We start from the raw sequence: 18,005 nt of genomic DNA, 5'->3' as shown, positions 1-18,005 counted from the left end.
CCACAGTCGGTCCGATTGGCAATGGGTTAGTCTTTTTGAACTTGTTACACAATTTTATGAACATAGACATGTCACATGCCCACTTTGGACAAGAAAAGTGTATTGGCCATATATTCGGATTATGGCCGGGACCCTGGAACCGGTTCCGGGTGGCCACAGTCGGTCCGATTGGCAATGGGTTAGTTTTTTTGAACTTGTGATACAATTTCATGAACATAGACATGTCGCATGCCCACTTTGGACAAGAAAAGTGTATTGGCCATATATTCGGATTATGGCCGGGACCCTGGAACCGGTTCCGGGTGGCCACAGTCGGTCCGATTGGCAATGGGTTAGTCTTTTTGAACTTGTGATACAATTTCATGAACATAGACATGTCGCATGCCCACTTTGGACAAGAAAAGTGTATTGGCCATATATTCGGATTATGGCCGGGACCCTGGAACTGGTTCCGGGTGGCCACAGTCGGTCCAATTGGCAATGGGTTAGTCTTTTTGAACTTGTGATACAATTTCATGAACATAGACATGTCGCATGCCCACTTTGGACAAGAAAAGTGTATTGGCCATATATTCGGATTATGGCCGGGAACCCTGGAACCGGTTCCGGGTGGCCACAGTCGTTCCGATTGGCAATGGGTTAGTCTTTTTGAACTTGTGATACAATTTCATGAACATAGACATGTCGCATGCCCACTTTGGACAAGAAAAGTGTATTGGCCATATATTCGGATTATGGCCGGGAACCCTGGAACCGGTTCCGGGTGGCCACAGTCGGTCCGATTGGCAATGGGTTAGTCTTTTTGAACTTGTGATACAATTTCATGAACATAGACATGTCGCATGCCCACTTTGGACAAGAAAAGTGTATTGGCCATATATTCGGATTATGGCCGGGAACCCTGGAACCGGTTCCGGGTGGCCACAGTCGTTCCGATTGGCAATGGGTTAGTCTTTTTGAACTTGTGATACAATTTCATGAACATAGACATGTCGCATGCCCACTTTGGACAAGAAAAGTGTATTGGCCATATATTCGGATTATGGCCGGGACCCTGGAACCGGTTCCGGGTGGCCACAGTCGGTCCGATTGGCAATGGGTTAGTCTTTTTGAACTTGTGATACAATTTCATGAACATAGACATGTCGCATGCCCACTTTGGACAAGAAAAGTGTATTGGCCATATATTCGGATTATGGCCGGGACCCTGGAACCGGTTCCGGGTGGCCACAGTCGGTCCGATTGGCAATGGGTTAGTCTTTTTGAGCTTGTTACACAATTTCATGAACATAGATATGTCGCATGCCCACTTTGGACAAGAAAAGTGTATTGGCCATATATTCGGATTATGGCCGGGACCCTGGAACCGGTTCCGGGTGGCCACAGTCGGTCCGATTGGCAATGGGTTAGTCTTTTTGAACTTGTGATACAATTTCATGAACATAGACATGTCGCATGCCCACTTTGGACAAGAAAAGTGTATTGGCCATATATTCGGATTATGGCCGGGACCCTGGAACTGGTTCCGGGTGGCCACAGTCGGTCCAATTGGCAATGGGTTAGTCTTTTTGAACTTGTGATACAATTTCATGGAAAAAGACATGTCGCATGCCCACTTTGGACAAGAAAAGTGTATTGGCCATATATTCGGATTATGGCCGGGACCCTGGAACCGGTTCCGGGTGGCCACAGTCGGTCCGATTGGCAATGGGTTAGTCTTTTTGAACTTGTGATACAATTTCATGAACATAGACATGTCGCATGCCCACTTTGGACAAGAAAAGTGTATTGGCCATATATTCGGATTATGGCCGGGACACTGGAACCGGTTCCGGGTGGCCACAGTCGGTCCGATCGGCAATGGGTTAGTCTTTTTGAACTTGTGATACAATTTCATGAACATAGACATGTCGCATGCCCACTTTGGACAAGAAAAGTGTATTGGCCATATATTCGGATTATGGCCGGGACCCTGGAACCGGTCCCAGGTTACTGACCGGGTTCCCCTTGTCCAACATGGTTCTGGTTCAATAAAATGGCCTTCGTTTGATTGCAGATGATAAAATTCCATAGTATTTCACTCGTTTTCATCTTTTTTGGGTGGTTTTTGTAATCAGAAAAATGACCAGGCTAGCGTAGCCCCAATCTGGCCCTGGGAAATCCGGAATATCTCCGGCCAGGGAACCGGAATCCGGATTTTTCCGATTGCATCGTGTTCCTTATTAAAATCCTGAGCGAACAAGCCCAAAACATCGAAAATTGGTTGTGTTTGAGCCAAGATATGATTTTTTGAATATTAAATTTCCACGTGGTACTTAAAGGGTTAAAAAATATAAATCGCAATTCGCAATTTTCAGTGTAAGAACGGGCCTTGACCGATCTTATGCACTAGGTTCCCGACGAACACGCACTGCCCTTACACCTACATCTCACCCTTGCTCTGAGTCAGTACGAGCAGCACGCTGGAACATGCTTTGAGTGTTCGTGCCAGGCATGCACACCTTCTTTTCCGGTTACGCATTTTAACTCGGCCGGAGGTGGTACATTGCGTAGGGTTTGATGTAAGTATAAGCGTCTAACCATTTATAGTGTGCCTATCAACATTCATTAAAGCAAAAACTGTTTTAGTTTTAGTTTGAATTCAAAAACTTATTGTTATTTACTGTGTATTGTTTTCTCCTGAAATCTTCCCTATTGTTGAGTCTGTTTATCTGTTGCTATTTCTTTTGTCGCGGTGTTTTGTTACAATTTTTGGTCCTAAGCATGTTATAAAAGTTTACCAAAAATACAATAGTAATATTTCTGTTAATCCTTTAACCATTCCATAAATTGAGTAAGGGTTCAAACCTCACTTGTTTGAAAAAAAAGGGTGAAGTTTGAAAACAATAGACAGTAAAAGAGAATTTATTATATAAAAATCAATTATCAATAGTAAGAGAATGATTAGCGTATTTTGAAGAATAAATATGAGAAGCTATGATGTATTAGATGTAAAATTAGACAATAGTTAATAAATAGAGATACAAAACAAGCTTAGATTATAGTAATGATAATTTATAGGACAGATAAAAAATTATTCAAATAAATAAATTCGCAATACAATCAAAAAAGATTAGGCGAATGATAAATAGACTTGATATTACTAGTACATTAAGGAAAAGTATATTTTTTAAGGAATAAAAAAACAAAACAAAGTTTGTTACAGCAGTATTAATTGATAGAAAAGAGTGGAAAATCTTTGCAAGATAAGAGAATCAAAAGTTAGTAAAATTAAAATCAAATGTTGGATATTAAATAGAAGAATCAGTGAAGAATTGGGAATCAGAAGAGCAAAATAAAAATAGGAGATAGGTGGTAGCTGAGAATGAAGAGAAGAGAAACCCCGTTGTGCGATGTTGCAGGTACATCCACAGCGGTTGACTCAACATACTGCGAATCAAAACAATACCGTCTACAATCACAAATTTCTTCCCTTTCCCACATTGTTGCGCCCCTTTCTTTTAGCCGTCTCGACTCTGACCCGCGGTGGTCAAAGGTTTACGATCCGTTTCCACAGGCCACCAGCTAGGTCATCATGAAAACCAAGCCAACGTGGAGGTATGAAAATAGGACACTCGCAAGGAACCAGAGCTATACTGTTCTGATCAAGATAATTCGGATGATCTAACAGAACTACGGATGTAGTTAGTTACGCTCCTTCCAGGATGTTCCTTACGTGGACGTCAACCGAAGAGCACGCAACAAGGTCAGTGCCATTGCATGCTCTTAGGTATCAATCCTTGGCCTGCATGTTTAAAATATATAAATCATGAAAAAAGTCTTACCGTTTCAAAAAAATTAAAGGCAATTTTAGCGATTTATTATTTTTTTTAGATCAAAACCCGTCTGGATGCGGGATTGAGTTTTAGAGGGTTAAATCGGTTAAATAAATGAGCCATAATTTTGCAAAATTATGTAATATTTAAAAAAACACTATACAAAGATTCTGTTTAGAAAAACGTGCTTTATTTTATAAGCTTTTTGAGCATTACATTCATATTTTTTAAGTCTAATACTCTCACTAGAAACTTGCGCTAAATCGAACTGTTCGAAATATAATTGAGCTTTCCTCCGCAAATCACTCTTCCGAATTGCTTATTCTAGTTTGCGTGTCTTTTTTTTTTGTTCGCCCAAGACACTGTCTTTCATTTGGCCTGCCGTGCTATTCTAATCGTTTCTTAAATCGCCCTAACACTTACACACTAACTTTACAGCTAACACACTACAGTTAAAATAAACATGTGTCTCCCTGTATCGCGTTCACACGAAAACCTCCACCTTCCGGTGGATCAACATCCGGCACAGCGGACAGTACTGGTCGTAATGGCTGAGCTGGTTCGCACAGCGCTTGCACAGACAGAGATGGCCGCACGGCACGAGCACCACGGACTTTTCGTTGTCCTCGCAGATGATGCAGAGGCCGATCGAAGCCAGCAGGCCAGAGCCCGGCTGTTTTTCGGTTCGTTCGGAGCTGGCTGAGGAGGATCGTGAGGACGCTGATGAGGAGGAGGTCGACGAGTCTCGCTGCTCGATCCGGCCTTGATGCGGTTGTGGAGGTGGGACTGGTTGCGTGAAGGTGAAGAAGTCCCGGATTAGGGCGAGGGCTTGCCGGACTTCGGTGTCGTAGATGTGAACCGCTCGGTCCCGGGTGAAGATGAAGCAGATGAGGATTGTTCTAAGGGTTTGGATGAGCAGTTGTGAGATCTTGTGACGTGCGTTGAGGAACTTGCGCCGGATTCCGCGTCCGTATGGCAGTAGTTTGCGGTAGAAGTAGCGAACAACTCGGAAGCAAAAGTTGAGAACTCTTTTGGTGCACTTTGGGTTCATGTAGGCCAATGCCAGCACGCACAATCCCGCCACGGATTGCAACGGAACATCCTTAACCAAGAAAACCGCCAATCGGCAAACAATTTCCAAGCTTTTCGCCCCAAAATCTCGAGAAAACCCTTCCAGCACCTTCAACCCGGTGCTGAAACACTCCAAAAGGCCTTGCCCCAACTGACCGGGAAGCGTGACCAAAAACCAGACGCCGTTCCCCAGCAGCACCAGAACCTGCTTCACAAACTCAAACGTAAAGATCGGCACCGTCAGCAACCGTCCCGACAGCAACTCTCCAACCCCATGATACCCCAACACAATCCCATCCCCAATGGCCAGCACGGCCCGGACCAGCCCACCGCAGATCGCCGACAGGCACTCGATCACGAAGTTGGCAAACGAGTTCAGCGCGCACCGGAAGTCCTCGATAAAGTACGCGTAGTCCTCGTAGAACACCACCATAAACCGCCCGATGGCCTGCAGAACCCGCCACACCAGCAGCGAACCATTCCGGATGATTTCGACAAGCACCTTCAAGAGAAGAAATTTCAAGTCACAATTCAACTTCTAAAAGTTAACAGAAAATCATACCTTCCCGATGAAGATGCTGATCTTGAGCAGGTAATTCACCAGCTGGAACACATTCACGATGAAATCGGCGATTTCTGCGAGGGCCATCATTGGGATCGAGAGCTTCCACTTCCGGCAAGAGAGTTGCTAGTTCTTCACGCTTTTCCAAAATCCTTTGTCATGACGGGTTATCACTTGAAGCAAGTGTGCACTTTGAAGCTACATTTGCGTTTTAATTTTCATATCAGCCGGCTTTGAACAAAAAATTCTGTGTAAAGAAGCGAACAAGAATCAATTTTTGAGATTTTCGTTGGAAATTCAAAAATCCGGCTTGTTTACATCGACCTGACAGCTTCAGGCGATTGTTTTGATTTTGGAACGGTGTAATCGCGGTACACGGTGAAGAAGGTTTTCGTGAATTTTATTCCTAATTTACTCGGGAAAACTTTAAATTATAATGCAGCCATGAAGCATTTTATTACATATATTGCGCGTATTCCCAAAAAAGACATGCGGCATATCAGCCTCGAAATGACGCGCCGCACTTTCGGCAAATGCGCGCTGTCAAATCCCATACTGTGCGTTTTGTTTTTGTTGATCTTCTTCTTCGGATTGCATGGCATTGTTGCCGGGAATGTTTCTAATTGCACCAAAAGTGCAGAAAATCGCTGGCAACAGTGTCTGCGGCACATTCTGAAATGCCACGCTGTGTGTACCTTCGCGAGAAACGGACAGTATATTTTTTTTTTATTTGATAAAAACGCAAATAATCTTCAACTTCAAAATTTCTAATTCACATTTATTTAGCGTTTCTAGCATTTTTAAATTTCGTATAAGTTTTTAAAATAGTTTTAATGCTTGCAATGGAGTTTTTTTTATTTTGAAATTCAAAGAATTTTTAGTTGTTTCTTTTTTTAAGGAAAGAAAATTTAATTTTATAAGTAGCCCGCATAGTCAACAACCATACAGTCACCATTTGTCGAATGATTTTTCCTAAATGATCTTAATAATACACCAAATAGGGTGCAACCGTACATTTTCCATTCCCCAAACAATCCTACAATTTATTAAATAGGTCGTTAGGTAATGTTACAATACATTTTTACAAGGGATTTTTTTCGTGGATCATAGTCATACCCTACCCCAAACTGTTCAATTCTTATTTTATGTGAACCGTACCACAAATTAATAAAATATGATTTTAAATGGTGAACTGCTTTACCGACACTTACCGACACCATTTAAAAGGGAGGAGCCAAAAAATAAACTTTACAAATGTTCTGGGAACTATGGATTTAATGGGAATGGTAAGTATATGATTATTAATGGTGAGCGTTTTTTTTTTTTGTAATGTCCGGGATTTGTTACCGCTTGATGATGATGTCTCCTGTTGATTCTTCCGTGGTGCTGCCGCCTTATCTAATTGAGCTATCTCAGTTACATTACGTTTGGCGGTTTAAAATGCATTTTATTATGAAATGTGGCCTCAAAATTTATCATAAATATATCGTAACATGTATGGTAGAACCATACAAATAAATTATAGACCAATCACATGGCGAACAGTTATCGTTCTGATAATGGTCAATCAATTGATTAAATTATTTGGACTTATAAAAATTATCACGAAAATAAATTAGCTTTACATACAAACTATATGGCAAACAGGTATATCGTTCCATGAATTGTTGAACAATGGTTTGAATTGTTGGGACTTAGGAAAATTTTCGCTGAATTCAGGTATATCGTTCCATGAATTGTTGAACAATGGTTTGAATTGTTGGGACTTAGGAAAATTTTCGCTGAATTCAGGTATATCGTTCCATGAATTGTTGAACAATGGTTTGAATTGTTGGGACTTAGGAAAATTTTCGCTGAATTCAGGTATATCGTTCCATGAATTGTTAAAGTATTATTTGAATTATTCGGACTTAGGATTTTTTTTGCTGTAGTTCAATTGGCTCAATCATACAATACCTGTTTCAAATAATCCTAAGCGTTTGGCGAACAGTTATATCGTTCCATGAATTGTTGTACAATTGTTTGGATTATTGGGACTTAAGAGTTTTTCGCTGAGCTTCAAGTTGAAAATACTACGTCGGCTATGGTACCCTTATGTTTTAACAATAGCTGTTCCGAAAAATCCTTACCATATGGCGAAAAGTTATATTTCTCCATGAATTGTTGAACAATTGTTTGAATCATCGGGACTTAAGAAAATTTTCGCTAAAATTCATTTTTGGCTCAATCATACAAAAACTGTTTGAAATAATACCAAACATATGAGGAATAATTATATCGTACCATTAATTGTTGTGCAATTGTTTCAATTATTAGGACTTAGGAAATTTAGGAAATTTTCCGCTTAAGTTTCTTTGACTAAATCATACCGAGTATCATAACTTTTATCATACCGGCTACAGTACTATTATGTTCTAACAATAGCTGTTTCGAACCATCCTAATCGTATGACGAATAGATACCGTTCATTAAATTGTAGGAAAAAAAATCAACCATTCGAATATGTCAAGATAAGTGTAACAATTCGGGAAATAGTACCATTTTAATTTTGTTATATGGTCGTGACATTATATCAACAATATCACAAATGGTAACCATACCAGAAATAATTTTCATATGATTTCGACAGTTTCACCTTTGGTATTTGATTATGCGGGAGGCCCAGTGAAAAATATCCAGATTTTTAAGCAAAGATGGCGTTACAAATGGTGCACGCCCGAACGAGGGGCGGGACAATAGTAAAAAATTAAATAATTTAATTAATTAACTGCCGAAATTAATTAATTAACGATTGTTTTCGATCAAAACATCGCCACCTCTTTTTGGACCACATTGATTTGACAGTTTGACGGTTTGACATTGCGCACGATTGTTGTTGTGTTTGGTGCAATTTGTTTGTCGCCGAAAAGTCGGTCTAATGGGAGAATGCATTCTCCCGGTGGTGGCGGTTCATGGTAAGATCACTCCGGTGGACATTCCGGCGGCGGAGAAGGCTGGTTCTACAACCACAACCAAGGTTGCCACAAAAATCGCAACGGAGTTGGCGGTGTTGGACACCCGGATCAGCAGCAGGAGATGTTTCTCCAGATAAGCGTTTGATTGCGGCGGGAGATTGTGACTTCAGTGAATCGTGGCACAATCCGGCAGGTTTTCCTCCATTTTTGTGTGTATATAAATTATACTTACTCGTTTCAGAATCAATTGCCACCCAAAGAGTTTCCGAGAAGGAGGGCAGCCATCCTGTCGGCAAACCTGGTTCGATGATCACTTCAACGATGATGTTTCGCAGCAGCAGCACCACCACCACTACCAGTAAAGGAGGGGTAACTGGAACAATGGTCCTCGGGTGGTCCTAGAATTTTCGTGATAACCGTCAGCCGAAGAACGACCCTGACGGTCAACGGGGTCGGATGTGGAAGAGGTCAGTCTGCTCCGAAAACGCGCCAACAAGCCGAACGACCTTCTGCTGGACGAGTGCTGCATCCTCCCGAACCGGGTGCGCATCGCCCAGTTGCAGTCACGCATCAGTCGGTAGTTAAAGGTACTTAACGACCGCTCGAATATCGCATCACGGTGGCCAGAATATGGTGAATGAAATTGCTTTGAAATATAAACTAGGGTTTAAAACAACTTGTATTTATTTATAACAATGGGACAATCGCGTACGCTTCGTACTCCCCCGATCGGTTCAGCCTGCCACGATGGTGTTGCATCTTTTTCTGGTTCTGCTGGTAATTTTGCAGTTTTTGGGCTGCTGCTGACAGGGATTCTGACCCTGCTGCTGCTGTTGATGATAACGGTGCTGATTCAACACCGGATGATTTTGCTGAACCTCCTGAACTAGCCGCTGGTTGAAGTTCAACGGCGGCAACCATGTTAAACGCCGGAGGAAAGTTTACTGGAATCGTAAACGTCGACTGATTCGTTATGCCGGGAATTCGTCCGCCAAAAAGATACGCATCTAAGCGGGTTTCGACAACGGAAAGTTTGGCTGAAGACCGATGAAGAAACCACCTACAATCAGACATGCATCCGCTCTAACTCCTCTTTTAGAAGAACTTGTTTGGCATTTCATGTAGAAGATACCCAGCATGTTGTGCCAGTGATTAGAATACGCTAATTACGCTTGTCTTTTAGGCTCCCGAAGACCCTGAGAGATTATTTTGAAACCCAACCGAGATATAGGTTAAGAACTCTTAATTGCACTCAAAGAGCTTTTAAGAAGTTCTTCTTGAGAGCTTAAGAGAACATTTACATGAACATATAGCTAAAATCGGGTTTTCCAATGAACCAATGTTTTCTACACATTATTCAAGCCAAAATCAAGAGATTTTTACCTAGCAACAAGCATAACATTGCTTTAAACGAAAATGCCATCTATAACAAGCTGAGTGCCGTTAAAATGAGCTCATAGTGCCGATGCATGTCTGCCTACAATAAACATAAAATTAATCAACAATCTCCCATCATTCAAAATCCCCTCCTTACTTTTCTCCCCGCTGCTGCGATTTCTCCAAATGATGCTGCTGCATTGCCGGATGTGACGTCGGATGCTGCGTTTCTAGCATGTTCGGCATCATCAACACGTTCAGATCCAGCTGCAACCTCGCTTCCCTCTGTTTCAACCGGACTAAATCTTCGTGCACTCTTCCCAGTCGTTCAGCTCGTCGAACTCCAAATCGTCCGACATACTGCCGATGCCTTCGCCTCCGCAATCCTCCACTAGATGCGTGTCGAAGCAAAAGAATGGAGGCACCTCGAATCGCAAGTTTTCATAAAAAATCCTAATTAAACTCGCGACATATTTTCTTTCTAAAACTAAATCAAAACAAACTTGACAGTTCTGCCAGCGAAAGTGACACGAGTCAAATCAATGTTTTCAAAGCAGGTGTGGTGCTGTCAAATATTAAATGACGCGAGAAATTTAATTCCTTAATTAATTAAACGCGAAAATTAATACATTAAGGCCAATGTCACGCCCCTCGCGCCCGAATTGTCAAAATCACGCAGTGATACCAACATTACAAAAAACTGTGCCATGGCATGACAGCCACACTTTTTTTTCTAATGTTGGCATGATGCCAAAGAGCTGTTGCTGCGAAATATGATGACTGTCATCAAGAGGTCAGTCGAAAAAAAAAACAACTATATGTACAGTCATCCCACATATTCGGAACACCCACAAATTCGGAACACTTTTGTAGTAATTTGTCAATAGGATGCAAAATGCAACTTTTCTGTCGTCCCTCCTATTTTTAGGACCTTTATTTGGACATTCTCTTGCTATTTCACTAGTAAAAATAGTACTTTTTGAACAAAAAACTCATTTCAAGACTATTTTATCCAGGGTAGCAAAACACTGCCTCCAAAATGCCTGTTCCATGATTGTGGGATGTTATTGTGCCTTCCACAATTGTGGAACACCCGAATTTAATTGATATTTGCACAAAAAAAGTTATCAGACCATGTTTAAAACATCACTGAGCTGGAGTTTTATTGGTTTCAGAGTGTGAAGTCATTTTTTTGTAAAAAAATATGTACTCCTGAAGAGAAAAAAAAGTTTGTTTACATCGTAAGAAAAAAGTGTTCCGAATTTGTGGATTTCAAGGGTCAATGTTTTTCTTTAAAAACTTGATATAAAGCGTAAAAATGTACAGCAAGTCTATACATCAATCGAAAGATCGCAAGAAAAGCATTCACATGAAGGAAAAAGCAAATCATTATGTTCAATTATCGATTTTCTATGATTTGTTGAACGTTGGCAGATCTGGAAACTGTTCCGAATATGAGGGATGACTGTAGCATGATAAAAAAAAACTTTTGCGAGAAACAAAAATCAAATATTTTATCCAAACTATCCAAATTATGTAGCACCCCGTGGAATTCGTAAATTTTCAAGTAGAAAGGGTTATAAAAAATCACATAATTTTTTTACGAAACCATAAATAAATTTTAATAAAAAGAAAAATTAATATAAAAAAAATCAGAAGTTCAAAAACTTAGACCTACAATAAAAACAAAATTAAAAAAAAAAACGAAGATTTAAAAAGTATATATCTTCTAAATTTTAAAGACATTCTAAATCTATAATTTCAAAAATTGAGAAATTCAAACCCAAATCTTCTAAATTAAAAAAAAAATAATAAGGCTTTCCACCTGAACATTTCATTTGCATCTGAAATCTGCTTTCTCTTTCTCGCAAAAGTTGTTCATCATGCGCAATGAGCTATGAGTCTGTTGTTTAGACTGATCGCCCGATGTCAGCCAACATATTTCGCAGGAACAGAACGAATTCTGAAACAAAACACGATTTGAATCGTATACAAATTCCGTTTTAAAACAGACCGATTTAGCAAAATCTATCCAGTCTCTCTATTTAGGGTCTCTAATCCAGATTGGTTCAGTTGCCGGAAGATTTAATTGCTGACCTCCTAAACGACGACCGATTTGACCACTTCCAAGGTGCATCCGCCACCTGAAATGCCGCTCGTGATTCCACACGTACTTCCTGTGAAGCCACCTAGAAAACATCAGCAAATTCTTCAGCAAACACTTCTTGCCTATTCAGGACCCGGACTGGTTCTTGTCAACCACGCAATTTTAATTTGGGAAACTGGCGATGATCTGATTTCTATTGGCAGGCATTGAAGCTCACGCCTTTCGCTTCTCTAACTGTCTCTGAGCGTGGCTGCTGCCCTTTGACGACTTTTGCTTGCTTCCTTTTGCTCTGTTTACATTTTGGACTTGTGATTTTTTCCAAAAGAAGAATAAAAAAGTTATTGTATTTTTGTACAAAAGACCCGCACTTTCAAACTAACAAGAACAGAATCAATTTTCAACTTTAAGGCTGGTATCCAGATCGGAAGGAAAGGGGTCAAGAAACAGCTTTTTTTCTTTGTGTGTACATTTCCAGTGTTTTAATAGGTCCTATACACATATAAAACACAATAGAGGTATACACGGTTTCTGACAAGCACACTATGATGCTGTGTTTATGCTACATTCACATAGACATAGGCAAATCGAGTAGCCGAACTCGCCTGTAAAAACCAGCTGTTTACCACGTGCTCGTGGTATAACAAAGGACCCAAAGACACAGCTGATTTTGACAGACGAATCATTCTACTCAATTTGCCTATGTCTGCGTGTAAATTTTGTTACAAACTAACACACTCTCACGCGTGGATATCGCTAAAACTTATAGGACCTTTAAAAACAACTCTAGATTTGAGTTCATCGGTCATAAATTTGAGTTTATTTTAAGTTCGTTTAGAAACCAACCAGAGAAATCGAGAGGGTTAGATTTTTCTTTTTGACGAGAGCCATTTAATTTACATGTTTTTATCATGAAAAGAAGGTAAAATTTAAATATCGTTAAATCGTTGCTGAGTTGATTTTGCTTACCTCCCAACCCAACTGACTACTCAAAAATAAGTAGATTGAAATTTTGAGACCGCGCGGTGTAAAGTCTGCACGGAGCAATCAACCACCACCGCCTATTTTTCTTATCAGCTGTTGAGCTGTCAACCAAAGTGTAAACAAAAACATTGAAAGTTATCGCATTTCCCATCAAAAGTGCGTCGCATTTTTGTTCTCGTTTCATTTATCGTGCAAGAATAATGCAGTGATAAGATGCTCGCCTCTTTTCCGGATTCCCGCTTCGTGGGTGGTCCCACGCTCAACACCCCCGCCGCCGCCGCCGCCATCGGAACCGACTCCACCGGATGTCCTGCTCGACGGAGTGCTTGGGTACGCGAGTACCGCGACCTGCAGGCCAACGTCATGTCCGTCGACTGGACGGGCTCGTGGATATTGCTTGCCGGGAGGCGTCAGCTTGCGCTGCAATCGATCCGGGACTACGAGATGGAGGGTGAGGGCGGGAGTCCTGCCGGTGGGTTGAGTAAGTTCCCGCGGCCGTGGAAGTACGAGGTCAGTGCGGCGGAGTGGGCGATTTGTCAGAACAGTCAGGAGTACTGTGCGATCGCGACGAGTCAGACGATCGAGGTGGTGACCTGGAAGTCGGGTCAGCCGACGATTAAGCACTCGTTGAGGGCGCACACGCGGATGATTACGGACATTGATTGGCACTCGAAGGTTCCGCACCTGTTGGCGAGTTGCTCGATCGATACGTATACGCATCTGTGGGATTTGCGGGATCCGCGAAAGCCGGTTCTGTCGTTGAACGCGGTTTGCATGTCCGGAGCGAGTCAGGTTGGGTTTAATCGGGTTTCTGGGAACTTGGTGGCGACGGCTCATGATGGGGATTTGAGGATTTGGGACCAGCGGAAGGGTTCTTGTCCGATACAGTACATTACGGCGCACTTGTCACGGATTCATGGGATAAACTGGAGTCACGATCATGAGACGAGTTTGTCGACGGCGAGTCAGGATGGGACGGTCAAGTACTTTGACATAAATAACCCGAGAAGGGCGGAGAAGATCATCACGACTTCGTGTCCGGTGTGGCGAGCTCGTTACACGCCGTTTGCCGATGGGTTGGTCACGATCAGCGTGCCTCACCAGGGTCGTGGAGAGCACAGTCTGCTGATGTGGAACAACTCCAAGCAGGATTCTCCGATCTGCTCCCTTACGGGTCACACTGACGTAGTGTTGGACTTTGCCTGGCGAAGAAATAGCCTCAGCGTAGATCCGGAGCTAATCACGTGGTCTCGCGATCAAACAATCCGCATCTGGCGAATCGATGAAGATATCCGGAAGCTCTGCGAACGCTATCCTCCGGAAGATGACGACGGACTCATAATTGAGGAAGGGACTTCATTATCTAAAGTCAGCTCGGGCGCCAGCATGAAGAGTCCAACTCGCGAGAAGCAACCGTCGGTATCGCTGCAGCACGAGTTCTCTCTGCTCAACCCGAACATCCCTCACATAGACATCGAGGTGTTGGATCCGGTCAAGCGAACCGCCACAGTGAGGATCTCCGTCAGCGGGTACGTAGTCATGCTGCAGGTCAACTTTCCGCAGCAATACCCGAACAACGGCATCGGTCCGGAGTTCACCTACTGCCAGGGAACCTCGCTGGATGATCAGCTTTCGATCACCCTAATGAAGACTCTCCGGATGACCGCTAGTCAACGTGTAAAGAAAGGTCGCACCTGCCTCGAGCAATGCCTGCGAGCTCTGGTAACCCAACTCAAGAAATCCACCACCAGCGGAGACAAGCATATGCGACTACAGTCACCTCGCCTCGAAGGAGCCCTCAGCAGTGCTCTACACGACGCTTGCGTTCCTTTCCCGAAAACTTCCGGCGCTCGCTTCAGTCAGGTTGGCATCCTGGTCACCTTCTCTCGACCCCTCAACACCAAACGAATCAGCTTGAAGCACCAAAATACCACTCCAAGAGCGCTGTCCGCGATCAGCGGAGGCTACCTCGGCAACGTAATGGGCTCGCAACCGATTCTGTACGCCCACCGGGATCCTAGCGTGTCCTCGTTCTATCTACACGATCGGGTAAGCTTAGACTCTCCAGCATTGACCACCAAATAACCCCACTTTCCTCGTAGAAATCCTCCCGCAACCGGGGCTCCACCCCGAAAGTGTGCGTCGCCACCGTCAACGTGTACGACATCGCCAAGATCCTGTACGTGAGCCGCGAGCTGGCCGAGAACTACATCATCAACACGTCGGACGTTGCGGGCATGTGTCGGCACAACCGCGAGGTCGCGGAACGCTGCGGCGGCCGGCCCGACCTCGTCCAGTGCTGGTCGCTGGCGGAGATGATTGCGGCGCCCGCGACCTCCACGGTGGTGGCCGCCGACTTCGATACCGACGACGATATGCTGTGCGCGCAGAACCCGTTCGCCAAGAGTTTGCTCGAGTCGCTGTAGGTTTCCACTACTCTTAGTAAGAATTTTCATTAAAGAGTATTCCTTTGCTCAGCATCAACCACTTTGCCCGGATCTACGACATCCAGACGGCGGCGATGCTGTGCTGTGCGTTTGGCCGGCACTGTCCCTCGCTGTACGAGCTGTCGCGCAGTTCCAGCTCCAGCAGCAAGTCCGTGAACCAGAGCGTGAGTACAAGCGGGAGTTTGTTCTTTTTTTCCATTTCTTAAACTGGTTTTGTAGTTCGTCACCTTTGGATTTCGGTAGCTTTTGGGGTTTGGAGCGCAGCACAATCGTTTTACGTTCGTAGGTTGTTCAGTAGCTTGTTGAGCGGTTCTCTCGTAGATTAGTGTTTTAATATTTGGCACGACTTGCAGTTCATTATAATCTTCCGATTGTTTACTCCGCTTAGTAACCTTAAATCTTAGAAAAGCTGCTTTTGTTCCTTGTAGTTGCTCAATCTTCAGCATACCAAAGTTGGCTTTCGGTCTTCGGAGCAGGTTGCTGAAGTTCTTTCAAAACTTTTGTTTACAATGCGTACCCACAAATTTCCTCCTTAATGAACACTTAACGCCATACATTCCTTTGTATCACCCCATGCCGGAGCAACCTGTCACGATTTTTCTCAACACCTTTTGTTTACAATGCGTACCCACGGATTTCCCCCTTTGCGAGTGTTCCGGAACCTGCAACTTACCAGTTTTCACTATTCCGTTCTGTCAAGCACTTGCGGTCCTCAACAACGAAAACAATGCTGCTGGTACGACGTTCGCGAATGAAATTTTTTGACAGCTGTCAAGCAAGGGGGTCCAGCGCTACACACTAAATCTTGTTTACGCAACATTTGTTTTAATTTACCCACAAATTAACCGTTAGAACTGCACCATCCCTATTTAAAAAAAACTCATTTTAATTTAGCGTCATTTAGTTTTATTCCCCCCGTCACCCTCGCCTATAGTTTGTAAGCTAACTGTGATTTGCCGTACTAAAACTTTTTATGTGTTGGTTTTATTTACAATCCCTCCCTTTTACATTTAATTTATTTTTTCACATTATTCTTATAGCACTTACTAAGTGGTCTGCGCAAAATCAAGGTAATTGGTTTGGTATTTATTATGAATATAGTGTAATATCTCACTCCACATGATAACCGGACGACATCCGTTGAGTTTTACAAAACGTAACCGTATCATATAGTGAAATGCATTTTTGCACGTCGTTTTATCAAACTTTTGAGAGTTTTTTACCTTAATGCATGCAAATACTGCTTTTCCGGAGAAGTCGTTTCCATCGGAATCCAAATCCAACCTTCTAAACTTCTTTCCCCACAAAACCAAACAGCCAAGTGGTTCCCCGTACCACACGATCCTCCCGGTGGACAACACCAACAACTCGAACGCCGTCTGGACCCTGGCCCAGCAGCTCAAGCACCTCCGCAGCAACTCCTGGTCCGACTCGCTGGACGACTGCCGAATCGCCGGCCTCGGAGACATCAACCGCAGCCTGCTCGGCGACACCAATCGCTACCAGTACGACAACTTCAAGCGGGCGTACGCCGAAATGCTGTACCGCTGGGGTCTCCTGGTGACGCGCACCAAGGTCCTCAAGTACCTGTCGCACTACGTAGATCCACCGCGCTGTGTGGAGTTCGTGACGGAGTGTCAGCACTGCTGCCGGATCGGATCGCCCGCTTGCTCCAGCTGCCGCAAACCGGTCCTGTATTGTACGCTTTGTAGATTGCCGGTGCGAGGGGCGGCCAACGCGTGCCTGAACTGTGGCCACGGAGGACACACCGAGCACATGCGGATATGGTTCGAAAAGCACGACGAGTGTGCCACCGGATGTGGGTGCCACTGTCTGAGGCAGAGTTCGGCGTTGTGCAATTTGAATTAGGAAAGTGGATTTTTTTGTTTTAGAATAAAGATTAAGTTTTATTCCAATTATGCAGATTTCGAGCCAAACATTTGATTAGGGCACAAAACCAAAAACCGCGATTCGAGAAAATAGCTTGCAAAAAGTGCACAACTTGTTTCAATTCCTATTTAAAAAAGAAGCTTGACTGATGGTATTTTTACTTATGATACGATAAAACAGATCATTATCCTCAACTCTGCTTGAATGCTTCTTAATTTATGTTGATTTTCGCAATAAAACTCATAATTTAAAAAAATCTCGTTATTAGGCCCTTTTAACTTTCCAACTGTTGTTCATAATGGGCCCTTTCTAGATGCAATTTCGAAGAGAATTGAAAGGGCACTAAAGCGCTGTCATCCGATTGTTGTGTTGAATGATGTTTATGGGACCTTTTGTTCAGTTAGAAATAATGAGGAATTCAGCGAACATTATGTTAAATGGTGAAGTTTTGTGATCGAATGGTGAGAATAAGGCATGTGAAACATAAAAATTCTTCAAAAGTGTACTGAACAGCATCCGCGGGACCGTATTAAATATTGTGATTCGACGAAGTTTTTTTCTGCAGAAATCTTTGGTGAAACGTAAACCAAATGTTGTTTTGAAGTGAATAAGTGTTAAGAATGTATGAAAAGTTTTTTTTTTTATTTTTTTTTTTTTGTTTTGGGAGGGTGGTCCAGCCGCACATCGTTGATGTTGAAACCTCTAAACTGGGTCCTCGTCCTGTCACGTCCGTCAGTAGTCTTGTCGTACATTACAACTAGAATCAGATCTGCCAATGAATTAGTACACTTCGACCAAATA

General features: G+C 43.0%; 3 protein-coding genes across 4 annotated transcripts; 1 reads left to right on the top strand and 2 right to left on the bottom strand.

The window, feature by feature from the left end:
- Window positions 1–3,983: 3,983 nt before the first annotated feature.
- On the bottom strand, window positions 3,984–5,799 carry LOC120423198 (uncharacterized). Its single transcript, XM_039586904.1, has 2 exons — window positions 5,449–5,799; window positions 3,984–5,388 (listed from the first exon to the last, which is right to left on the bottom strand). Exons 1-2 carry the CDS (start codon window positions 5,536–5,538, stop codon window positions 4,300–4,302), a joined length of 1,179 nt encoding a protein of 392 aa, XP_039442838.1. The 5' UTR covers window positions 5,539–5,799; the 3' UTR covers window positions 3,984–4,299.
- A 571-nt stretch (window positions 5,800–6,370) lies between these two features.
- On the bottom strand, window positions 6,371–10,404 carry LOC120423019 (uncharacterized). Its single transcript, XM_039586663.2, has 2 exons — window positions 9,937–10,404; window positions 6,371–9,462 (listed from the first exon to the last, which is right to left on the bottom strand). Exons 1-2 carry the CDS (start codon window positions 10,026–10,028, stop codon window positions 9,090–9,092), a joined length of 465 nt encoding a protein of 154 aa, XP_039442597.1. The 5' UTR covers window positions 10,029–10,404; the 3' UTR covers window positions 6,371–9,089.
- A 2,586-nt stretch (window positions 10,405–12,990) lies between these two features.
- LOC120422865 (GATOR complex protein Wdr59) lies at window positions 12,991–17,582 on the top strand. Of its 2 annotated transcripts, XM_039586416.2 has the most exons (5): window positions 12,991–14,916; window positions 14,970–15,289; window positions 15,346–15,478; window positions 16,355–16,384; window positions 16,632–17,582. In XM_039586416.2, exons 1-5 carry the CDS (start codon window positions 13,081–13,083, stop codon window positions 17,181–17,183), a joined length of 2,871 nt encoding a protein of 956 aa, XP_039442350.1. In that variant the 5' UTR covers window positions 12,991–13,080; the 3' UTR covers window positions 17,184–17,582. The 2 variants fall into 2 exon arrangements, with proteins under 2 accessions (XP_039442350.1, XP_039442357.1); XM_039586423.2 differs by lacking the exon at window positions 16,355–16,384 and having other exon boundaries at window positions 16,632–17,580.
- The last annotated feature ends 423 nt before the right edge of the window (window positions 17,583–18,005 follow it).

The sequence above is a fragment of the Culex pipiens genome, chromosome 2, assembly GCF_016801865.2.
Source record: "Culex pipiens pallens isolate TS chromosome 2, TS_CPP_V2, whole genome shotgun sequence".
Classification (NCBI taxonomy): domain Eukaryota; kingdom Metazoa; phylum Arthropoda; class Insecta; order Diptera; family Culicidae; genus Culex; species Culex pipiens.
The sequence above is the reverse complement of the archived record's forward strand: the minus strand, read 5'-3'. Positions and strand labels throughout refer to the sequence as shown.